Source organism: Artemia sp. Qi Xiang Cuo, chromosome 4, assembly GCF_049724085.1.
Source record: "Artemia sp. Qi Xiang Cuo chromosome 4, ASM4972408v1, whole genome shotgun sequence".
NCBI lineage: Eukaryota > Metazoa > Arthropoda > Branchiopoda > Anostraca > Artemiidae > Artemia > Artemia sp. Qi Xiang Cuo.
This window is the reverse complement of record NC_142797.1, coordinates 14922451-14934482: the sequence shown is the minus strand read 5'-3', so window position 1 is coordinate 14934482 and position 12032 is coordinate 14922451. Positions and strand designations below refer to the sequence as shown.

At 34.1% G+C, this 12032-nt stretch overlaps 1 protein-coding gene across 1 annotated transcript in view; it reads left to right on the top strand.

Annotated features, from left to right (window-relative positions):
- The window catches only part of LOC148952804 (uncharacterized), a 125606-nt gene that overhangs the window by 42691 nt on the left and 70883 nt on the right, over window positions 1-12032 (top strand). The window contains exons 2-3 of the mRNA XM_089087428.1: window positions 3448-3668; window positions 10764-10858. Coding sequence (XP_088943554.1) covers window positions 3467-3668; window positions 10764-10858 — 297 coding nt within the window. The 5' untranslated portion in view covers window positions 3448-3466. The remainder of the gene's footprint in view (window positions 1-3447; window positions 3669-10763; window positions 10859-12032) is intronic.

Below are 12032 nucleotides of genomic sequence, written 5' to 3'. Positions count from 1 at the left end.
TCATGTTGAAGTGATTGTATACAGTCCGGTTGCTTTGGCAATTGTTTGCAAGCATAAGAAGCCACCAAATGAATGGAATGGCTGCTACACTTGACACACATCACAGATGGGAATTTTTCTTTGATTCTGCTGACAACGGAGTTCTCACACCCAAACATAGTATTGCAAGTGTCAGCACAGAACCCAACCCAGTTCTCTGTAGGTATCTTTTTATCTTCAAGAACTTTGCATAGCAGATTGAAAATAGTTTCCGCCTTCCCGTCGGAACACTCAACCATATCTAGAAGGTCGACTTCTACTTGGAAATTCTTATTGCATAACAAAACTGCAATTGCAAGTTGTTTTTTTACTACCACATCAGTTGTTTCATCAATAATGATAGAAAAAGGTGTCAATCTCAACTGATCACACAGAACTTCATTGTAGTGCGGTACTAATGCCTGTCTGATCACATTTTGCTTGTCCAGCCTAAATTTTTCAAAGTTAGCCTTATGTGGCAAACTTTTCAGAAAACGTACAAGAGTTTCTATAAATGATAAAGGCAGATTGTTTTCGACAATGAAAGCAGCCAACTTGGCCTTTAGGCTTTCTTCTTCGTTTTTGGCTGTAGTAAGGACATGATCAATCCTTGTAGTGAGCTTTCTTGAAGCCTCTAATTTCCCTACACTTTCACTGTGCTTCACACTCTTTTCATGTTTTCGGAGTTCAGATTTACCACAACACAAGCACTGACTGCAGTGCGAACATAAAGTCTTTTCATGAGATGACTTGTCCTTTGCATGCCATCCTTTAAATTCAAGGACATTCAGCCAGCTGTATCTGAATTTGGCTTTTTTCCTCTGAGCCTTCTTTCTTGGGAAGGATCTTTTTTCTTCTCCCTTTCTTTTCCGCCTTTCTTCCCCACTAAAATATTCATTGTCAGTTTCAGAAGATGACGAGCTGTCCGACATGATGGTACTTCCTGCAAGCAGACTTGATAAGTAAAATGTAATAAGCGTATTACAGCAAATAAAGTATAAAGTATGCTTTACTTCAAAAAGAAAGAAATTTACTGTCTCTTCACTGTTGAAAGCTTCTTAAATCAGAATTTCATTTTAACAGAGATATTAGCAAAAGATGAACCTGTGAAGCAAATTGAATAATTGTGTAGATGATGTTTAATTAATCTCGTAAATGATAGGATTGCTGTTTTCTATACATTTTGCCTGAATAATTGTAGCTTTCTTGATATAAATAATATAACAAAGAAAAGAAAATACGAATGTAAATTATATAGTCTATGACACTTTTTGATATATTGAGACAAAACTAATCTATGACACAGGCTACACCAACCTGAAAAAGCCTGTGTAAATCTACTGTACGATAGTAAGAGTAGCCTTAAAGGAAATTGAAACCCTCTTGACCTTCTAAACCTTCCTTGTTGGATACCCTACTTATAGCCAGTCAGGAACTCTACTCTTTTGAGACTATCGCGCAATAGAGCCAACTTTGCCTGATAAGTGGATATGCTACTACTTAGTAAATGCCTAAAACGACATACAGTCCCGAGAGAGCTAATTTCCACTCAGGAGAAGATCTACCAATTTTTTTCCTAAGTGGAAGTTAGCTTTGCTTGGGAATAATTTCACTTTGGGCATTACTGACAAGAGACAGATTCTCTCATTAGAGGAAGTTGCCTAGGCTGGGTGAGGATCGCAAAATAGTAGAGTTCCTGACTGGTTAGCTATAGCCTACTGCTCAGAGAAACTCTTTTTTTCCCCTTCCATACCTCGGTTCCAGACATATGCAGCCCATGCAGGGTACATGTAGGCTATCCTGCTTGGTGCAGATTCCATTTATTCTGTCCTGAGTGGCCATAGTGCTGCTCAGGATAGCTACGATGGTTCAAGTGTGCTCCGCAGATCAGTTCTGGACAAATTCTGGGTAATTTCTCTGTTAGAATTAAACTTGACTTCAAGAAGAGTGCCATAATTACCAGTCTTTTACCGATCTACATAACTAGACCCAGACCCAACTTGCATTCTTCTTTTGTGTAGGCTATTTTGAGATTTTAAAACATTCTGAACCTGTGAAGCACATGGTGTCACTCACTAAACCATGGTGGCCTAGCTCTCCTGTAGGCTACTATGTTGGCAATAGACTTTCTAATCTTATACTGGCATTGGAAGAAAGTCTCACCTTAACTTTACTCAGATCTTGAAATTAACTGAAATATCAGAGCAGATTGAAGCACAGCATGTGCAAATTTTCAAAAATTGTGCCTTGTCATTGTTGTCAGACTGTCGCCGCTAACGCTAATGACTTTCTGAAAATCCCTAATAGAATTGGCCTTCTAATTTTACTAGTTTGAAAATCCTTTTTTATTGGAGTTGGAGACTCCAGTAATCTAGAAAAATACACAAATCCGAAAAATATCCGTTTTTTACTGAAAATCCGACAAAATTCCGAAGTCCTACACGATATTTTTTTGTCCGACAAGAGGGCCGAAAATCCGACAATGTCGGAAAAATCCGACCCAGTGGAAGCACTGTCTTCACTAAGAATATTATTCTGTATTAGAAAGACATGCTTTTTTAGGTTTTCAGTCGAAGTTTTGTTCAAGGTCGAGACTTGTTAAGTTCTGCTTTTGTAGTGTATATAAGTTTTGTCATTTATTTATAAACATGTCCTTTTTTCTGAATTAAAAGTATTTGGATATTTTACCTATGTAGGTTTTATACTTTTGTAGGTTTTATACTTTTATAGTGTGTTATAGATTTAATACTATGATGATACTATGGGAAGAAATTTTGTTACTTGTATATTATACGCCGTTCGTTCAAGTTTACGCTGTGTAAAACTCGAGAAAAAATCGGTAGCTCTAATTGTACATTTGGAGATGGTGACGTGAAATTATAAATTGGCTATAAAAAGTTGTCAATTATAAAAAAGTTAAGTAAATTGGTTGCTTCCAAAGGAACTGCAAAAGTAGTGTGTCGCCTGTATTTTCAGTTGCTAGTCTAGAGCAAAAGAAATGCTGAAAATGCCAAGAATAAAAATCATTGGATATGTATTCTTGGTAACCAAATTTCTTGTCAGTTTCTGCTGATCATGCTCAATTGCTTATGATAGCCTTAACTCAAGTGAAAAGATAGATGTTGTGGAGCTGCTGGGACTGATGTTGAAACTAGATTCTTCGGTTTAATATTGGATTTTAATCGAGAAAATGTCAAAACCAGGTCTTTAAAAAACTACTCTTAAGTTCATCTGGAAGCCTATCAGTGAGCAATTTGGCCCTTTTTGACTAATTTTGGTTGCAAGAGTAACAAAATCCAATTATTTGGAGAGTGAAAAACCTCTAAGAGTCTACTAAATTTATCAATCATTTCCTAACTTTAAGCGCCTTAAATTATAGGCCTGTTAAACTATTAATTTCTCTGTTTGGGTAATGTTTTCCATTTGTAGCTGAAGATTTGTAGCCAACATGATTGACATTCAGATTAACGCTGAAGAAGAATTTGACTATATTGATGAGGTTGCAGATTCAAACAATTTCTCTGAAGGGAAGCTGACAGAAGAGCCCATGGAAGATGAAGTAGAAATTCTTGATGGAACTATTAAAGTTTTACCTCCAATTAGAGAACTGAAGATTCCAATTCCAGCAAGATACAAAAATAAGACGCTTGGTGAGAATTTTAACCTTTTCATGCTTATACATAAAAGAAACTCAAAAGTGTCTGATGTAGTTGTTGTTTTCTATTTTTCATGGATTTCTAGAACTGGATTTTGTTTAAATTTCAATTTGTTTAAATTCCGTATCGTTACGCATTAACGTACTCAGTCCACCCTTTTCAAATTTTATAGGCGAGAGAAAATAAACTTAAAAAAATTCTGGCAAATCGAATTATGGTTAAAGGTCTTCTCAAAACAATTATCTAGGCAAACGTTACCTGCTTTTTCTTGCGACGATGTTGTATTTAGTCCATTACTTATAGTTTTCCCGGAAATAGAGGAACACCTTTACGCAAAATATTGTTTTTACCAGAAATAGGAAAAATAGATTGCACAATGGTGTTTAGTCTGCAAAACATTTATTCTTTATGATAAATAACAGGAAAAATGGCAAGAATAAGAAATCAGTATCGATTATAAAGTATAAGAAAAGGCCAGAAAGTATAGGAACAAGAAGGACTTTCTCGGACAATCTGTCTTGGTTTTTTCTACAATTAACAATAGCTTGGTGTATGGCCGCAACTACTTGATTTTAATTCAAAATTGATTGATTTCCCATTTGGATATCTGGGTCTCAGAACTTTTATTATTGTGTTTACTGTTTTCCTCCAGCTCACTACTCTAAACGGCTCTTGATCTTCCAAGTTTGTCGTAAACTTCAGAATTCAATTGCAAAATTTCTCTCATACCGAATCAAATGTCTGTCTAGGCACGAAAATACTTAATAAAAACAACGTTTTACAAATGACTAAAAAGGGGAAAATAATTTTTTCTATTCCAAAGAACAAAGATATATATACTTAGAAATTTCCTGAATATTTTGAATGTTTCTGAAATTTTTTACTCAAACTTCTAAAAATTTTCTTAGAATTTGAATGTGGTGCTCATTTTCAGTCAAATACCTAAATGTATCAACTGTTTATTAGACAAGCATAATTGTATGAATGCTGTGGTTGACGAATTCAGTTCTTTATTTAAGTACAATAAGCACTATGTTTAAATTTTTAGAATTTTTTGTTTACCACAAAACTCAGTGAAAACTACGCTTTCTGTATTAAAGCTTCGTTTGGTGCACACCTGTTTAAAAAATTCTCCCCAATAAGGTAGTTCTTTCTTTATTTCATCTGCAACCATTGGTGTTTTACTCCTTGCACACCGCACAACATAGCCCAATCTCATTGGATTCTTGCAATAATATGGGATATTTTCTTTGCCTTTTTGATTAAGAAATCTAAAAGTTACTCAGAATTTCATACTCTGATATAACCTGGCTCTAGGAATTAATGATCGAAATGGGACAGGGTGTTATCAGCTAAGTGGGATGTGTAACAACAGAACATTATCGACACAAACATATTTCTGTTCTGGGAGCCACATGTGTTAGAATAACGTGTCAGAGTCCCGAAAGACTCAGCAAAATTAGATGGGCCGAGGAACAAGCATGATGCCATCTAACTTGCCTCTTTGTCCCCCATTGTTTCATGCCAGGGTTCGTTACTGAACTGTGATAGTAGGCTCAATTTGCGATTTATGGAAGACAAGTTTTGTTTTAAGATTGGTATTGGTAAGCCCTGTGGTTAGTGAGACTTCTTGTTTTTCTTCACTAATTTCTGCTCATACTATATTTGCTTTTTGTTAATATTAAGTATTGGTGAAAGCAGAATGATGGGTGGCTTTTCGTGTTTTGACTGCCTCTTTAGCCTTGTCATTTATGGCAGACGCCATAAAAATCCTATGCTGGTGCAGTAAAACGAAGGTTGAAACGATCATACAAATTCTCCTATAGACAGCAAGGCTTTTAAATTCCTTTCCAGCAGTTGTCTTCCCTCAACACACATCTTGTTGATGTTCAAATTAGAAGAGAGATACTTTATCTGAGTGCTCTGTCTTGAATAGTGAGATTCGTAAGCTGGGAAACTCCCAACGTGTTCTTTTATTTCTTCTACACTTTCTGAACATGTTTCATTAATTGCTGCTCTTTCAGGAAAAGAAGATATAATGCTTTTATGTGACCGTTTATAGTTCTCAGCTATCTTCTTGTCAAGCAAAAAGTTGTCATAGAACACTTCTTGCAAACATCTTGGTTTTTACCTTGGTCACCTGACAAATAATATTTAAAATTATTTGATTTTTTTGGGATTCTCTCCTCTCTTAGGTTCTGTTTAGGTGACGTGCATATTTTTTGGCTATCACCACCAGATCAAAACCAGGTCACCGCCACTATCGTGTGGGGCAGCGGTTCGCCAAACTGTTTTGTTTCTTTAGGCAGACAGCTCGCTGAAAAACTTATAATCTGCTTGATACCTAGCTCAGAAAACAAGCTGAAGCACTAACCTGTTTGTATGCATAAACAAAATCTATGAGATATTTGATTTTGGTAGGCATCAAGTCTAAAACAGTCTAACTCCTCGTGTATTTCCTGTTTTCCTTATATATTCATAATCTCCTCTCTAAAAGAATTCCACTTTAATTGTTGCCTCAGCCTCAAATCGTAATATTTAAGGAAGCAAAACCAAGATGAAGATTTTTTCATTTTTTTGTTTCTTTTGTCATTGATGCCTCATTTTGGTTTTCGCAATAGCAATATTTATTATTCATATGTGTGGTGTTTTTGATTAGATCTTAAAATGTGGGATTGTGGAATAGATCCAATAGTTGGCTGAACCAGATATCATCGTCTTGCAATAGATGATACATTTCTAGTTCATAAATTTTTACTCCTGTAGAGTTAGCATAGTTTCGAGCAGTAAATAGTCAATATATCAGTAAAATCTTATGGTATAGGGGCAAAAAATCGTGTTCAGCCTGTACATTCACATTAAACACAGAAGACATCTTCCATTGAATCATAGAGTATGGGACATTTTACTTGTTCTTTACAGTTTTTCTAATTAAAAACGAGGCAAAAATAAATTAATGCTTGATGAGCCCCCTGTCAGTAGGCAAACTTGGCTCCAACTGTTGTATGTTTCATTCGTCATGGATGCCTTCAGAATTCCCATGAAAATTATTAATGCAAAAATTTCCCAAAGTCCCTTGTGGTTGTCTCGCAAGTAGGACTATAAAAGAGTGACAGGTAACGCGAGTTCTGCAAACCGCCAATGGTCCAGAGTCTCCTTTTCTGTAGTCTCTTTTTTGGATCGTTTGTTAGGCCAAAGTTTCTAGAGTTTTCCTAGAGTGTACTCAGGAAAAGGCACACATACCGATGAAATCAAAAGACGCTCTCTGGACCCCAATTTTTTGTAGTTTCTAAATCTAGGTGGGTTTTACGGGTTTTGCCCCCCCCCCGAAACTTTTGTTCGACTCGTAAAAACGTAACAAAAATGGATATGAATAAAAATTTTATGAATTGTATAAAGTTCTTTAGCATGTTTTGCTACAATTTCACAACCTAAATCCAAACAACCTAACAATCTCATCGAACAATCTAACAAAATCTAACAACCTATACTGTTTTATAGCCTTTAACATATAAAAATCCTTTAATTCAATTAACAACTTAAAATAAATTCAGAAATGTTGAACTTACTGTCCAGCTACAGGATTTTGTCATAATTTATTAAGCCTTTGTATTTGTTTATATAAGTTTACAAAATTTCAAACATTTCAAACATCCGTTCTTAGTTGTTCTTCTTTTCATCATGATCTTGAAAAGTGATCTGAACTTCTCTGTAAAAGTAGAATCAGTATAAGTAAAAATTCACCGCAATTCCATGACAACCAAGACAAGACAAGTAACTAATCCATCTTGTTTTTAATCAACTACATTTGTTGTTTGATCATAATTTTTCGTCATAATTTATTTATTTGTAAATGAAAAAGTTTCTTTTTGCTTCTCATTTAGGTGGAAAAAGACAATAGCTGCATGTGGTGTTTGGTAGCTAAAAAGAAAAAAAAATATGAACGTGCCTAGTCCTCAAAACAAGTCCTCAAAACAAATAGTCCTCAAAATAAGTCCTCAAAACACAGTCATCCCATGCTTCCTGATTAGCCATGTATTTTTAAGAATGAAACTAACTAAGGTTGACTGAAGAGGAACTTGCTTCAGTAATAAGTTCTGATCATATAGAATAGATTTTGACTAGATCTAACAGGTGAGGAACATTGAACATTGGAACGGCTCAAATATGAACCAGGTTCTTAGGGAATCTTAAAAGTGGTGATATACTATGATGTATCCGGTTTCCAGTGTTTACTGTCGAAAATAGATTGCAAGCTTTGACTCTTTACTACACAAGAAGAAATTTACTCATTAGTGCCGGACAAATTGAGGGACTATTGTTTCGTCAATGATGGTTTTCATTCACTTTCCTACTGTGTTGCTCGAATTAAATGAAATAATTTTTCATTTTTTTCAATATATCCTTTATTTTCTTTTTCTCTTTTTTTGGTTTAGTCATTTAAATTTGCAAGCTTTCTGGTATTCTATCTGTCTGCATTTCGCGAAAAAGTGGGGTAAACACGTTTATGCATAATGGTACAGAATTAACCTACAATTACTTTTTCGACTATAGTGAGCTTTGGATAATAGGCCCTTGTTGTTGGTTGATTACTATGACTGTAAGATATCTGGCTTGTTTGAATTACTTTACATCCATGCTAGATGGCTAACAGAGAATGGCTAACGTGAGGTCCTTGTTGTTGGTTGACTGGCTGTAAGATATCAGACTTGTTTGAATTACTTTACATCCATGCTAGATGGCTACAAAGAATGGCTAACGTGAGGTCCTTGTTGTTGGTTGCCTACTATGGCTGTAAGATATCAGACTTGTTTGAATTACTTTACATCCATGCTAGATGGCTAACAGAGAATGGCTAACGTGAGGTCCTTTATGTTGGTTGCCTACTATGGCTGTAAGATATCAGACTTGTTTGAATTACTTTACATCCATGCTAGATGGCTAACAGAGAATGGCTAACGTGAGGTCCTTGTTGTTGGTTGACTGGCTGTAAGATATCAAACTTGTTTGAATTACTTCACATCCATGCTAGATGGCTAACAGAGAACACGATTTAAAAGTAGATAATTTCGGAGACCGCACTGCCTTTCCATGACGTTAAAATAAAAGTTCAAAATAGGGATAAAATCCTATTTAATAGACAGTGTATAGAATGAACTGTCTTTTTCTATACACTGTCTATTAAAAATGATTTTATCCCTATTTTGAACTTTTATTTTATCTCTCGCCTTCCTAATTTCTTATTCTCTCAATTCTTCACTTTGAGAATTTTCAATAGATATAATATCGTTAGCTTATTAAATAGAAAACATTTGTAAAACAATAAAGGGTAATTCCTGTTCATTTCAAGTGTTGTGTTTTCTTCTAGTCGGAGAAAATCCTCTAAGTATGACTTTTAAGTTAAAAAGGGAATGTATTATTTTCTCAAGGGCGAATGAAAACTCTGCTAAAGGAATATACATAACCAGGCAAATATCTTTTAAAGGTTTTTGTCTTTTGTAGATGGCAAGATCTGTGAAATGTTTCCTTAACTTTGGCCTAAAATTATTATAAAACTTTATTTTAAAAGGTTTAAGTATCATACGTATTCATAAATATATAACGACCCTATTTGTTTTTGTGATTTCACTTCTCAAAAATATTGATTTCTTATGGATAAATATGAATCGGTATTAAAGGATCTGTGAACCACAAAATTAAATTCAAATTTACATACAGCTTCATAAATGTTATCTATTGGTTCGTTCTTGTAGGCCAGGTAAATTAACTACAACATGAACTTACTAGCTTATTATAAATAATGGAATACATTTACAAAACAATACAGGATAACTCCTTTTCATTTCTAATGTTATGTTCTCTTCTCCCCGAAAAAAAAACACTTCCGGAAAAAACGTATTATTTTCTCAGGGCAAATGAAAACTTTTAAGGGGATGTATATAACCTTGCAAGTGTCTTTTAAATGTTTTTGTCTTTTGTAGATGGCAGGATCTGAGAATTGTGTCCCTAAAATTTTAGCAAGCATTATTATGAAACTCGGTTTTTAATATATTTAAGTCTCATATATGTTCATAAATATATAACGACCCGACTTGTTGTTCAGATTTCGTTATTCCAAAAATATGGTTTTCTTGTGGATAAGTATGAATCGGTATTAAAGGGTCCGTAAAGCACATATTTAAATTCAAATATACATAAAACTTAATAATAGTTATCTATTAATTTGATCTTGTGGGCCAGCTAAATAAATTTTAAATTACAACATATTTTTGTGGCCAAAAAAGTTGCCGTCAGATGAAACTATAATGGAGTGGGAAAGAAACTTCCAAAAGCGCTCTTCAATCTGAAATTTTGAATAGTTAGATACATTTTGGAATTATTAAAATAATCTAATTTTTGGCTTTGCTCTAAGATTCTTCCTCAAGGATCCAAGAAACGATGCTATTTATGTTTTTTTTTTTTTTAAGCGATAATTAGTTGTCTTGTTTGGGGGATTTAGACAGAGAACGAATTCCACTTAGAAGTTAGAAGGCTAGAATTGTGCCACATTTAATGCTTACTAAAGAAAAAATTGAGAAAAAGAAGAATTTTATTTTTTCCCTGAAAAAGAAAAAACACGGAAAAAAACTAAAAAAAAGAAAGTTGTGGTCTGTTTCAGGAGATTATGGCAAGCTTCTGATGAACTTTTGAAGTTCAAATTAGAAAGAATTCAAAACCGAAAGGGTGCTTTTAAAATAAAAATAGAGTTAGTGTGAAATTTACAAGTTTGAACAGTCTAACCAAGGGAGTATCCAGAAGGGCTAGGGGGTTTGACCCCCCTTGAAATTTTTTCAGACTCATAAAAATGTAACAAAAATGAATTTTTAAATTTTCTGTACCCTCCCCCCCCCCAAAAAAAAAAAAAAAAAATACTGGATACAGCCCTGAATCTAACTAATACATTTTCAGTCCTTCTACGTCTGAAGTAATTTTTTAATTTAATAAAAGATTATTTTTTTGAAATGTTTTATTGCTTAAAATCTTCCTGGAAGAAATCCTACTTTTATGCCTTCAAGCTGTGTTGATAATGGTTTTTTTTCGGTCTTTCAGATCAAATTGTGGCGGACAAAATAAAGTCTGGAGCTATGATCGATTATACAGAAATGAGAAAAGCCCGACGAAAACAGTTATTCAAGGCGGGAAAGGTAAATTTGACATGCAAGCCGCCCTCTACACCGGGCTTTGTAGTGGTCATAAAAAGAAGCTTTGGCTAGAGACAAGTGAAAATTGGCGGAGGAAATGACAAACTAACTCAAATACATTCCTTAAAATAGCTCAAATTTCGATGTTGAATAATTGAATTATATAAATACTTACTTATATAAATAAAAACAGAGCAAATTAGTTAAATTTGATGACGATGCTTTTCATCTCTAAAAATTTAAAATAGGAAAAACCTAAAACAAAGTACTGGTCTAGTGACTGGAAAAAACTTCTGGACATAACAAATGAACACCAATCAATCAAAACAAAATTACATTCAAGGATGTATCTCGTATTATATTTGTATAAATAATGAAAACTAATAAGTCAAAGTTGACCATGCTTGTCTTCCGTAAAATCATAATAACATAACTGTATAGAAGCACAACGCGAAAAATAAATAATGTATAAAAGGATTCTTGGATGTAGGTTTAACGTAAATGATTAGATTCAAACGTAAAATTAGTGAAATATATTTGACTTTTATCCAGTTAAGATGGATTATTATATAATGCTAAGAAGTACATAATGCCATGTAACAATACTGATTATCAAATGTTTTGTCCGATTGTTTGCCTCATTTGCTTAGATTTTATTGATTTTAACAAATATTTGAATGTATATAAAATCTGATACCTGAATTTAGCTTCCCAAGTATTTCTGGACTGACAAGTGGGCCTGTCTCAGATACCTTGACTGGTCGACGCCTTTTATCTTGTGACTTCGATGAAGTATTAACATTACTCTAACCGTGAAACAGTTTCACCTAGCAGATGCTAAGTTAAAAATGCAATATATTCTGTTTTGAAAAAACTGCCCCGTCTTTTATATTGGTAGTCAATAAGGCATTATAATGGCCCCCGAATTAAGCAAAACTTTACAGTGCAAATTGATTTATTTACTTTTGTTGGAGAATGATCAAAAGGGATCTATTTTTTAGGTTAAAGTCTAACAAAGAAAATGGAAAAAATTAGGAAAATTAGTGGGGGGACTCCAGTCGTAAGCTTTAGACCTTAAACCTAAGCCCCATTTCAGTGTCGCCCAATAGCCCTAAAATTCATACTGCGAAATTCTTCTTAAAAACTTATTGAAATTTTGTCGCAGGGGAATGAGTTT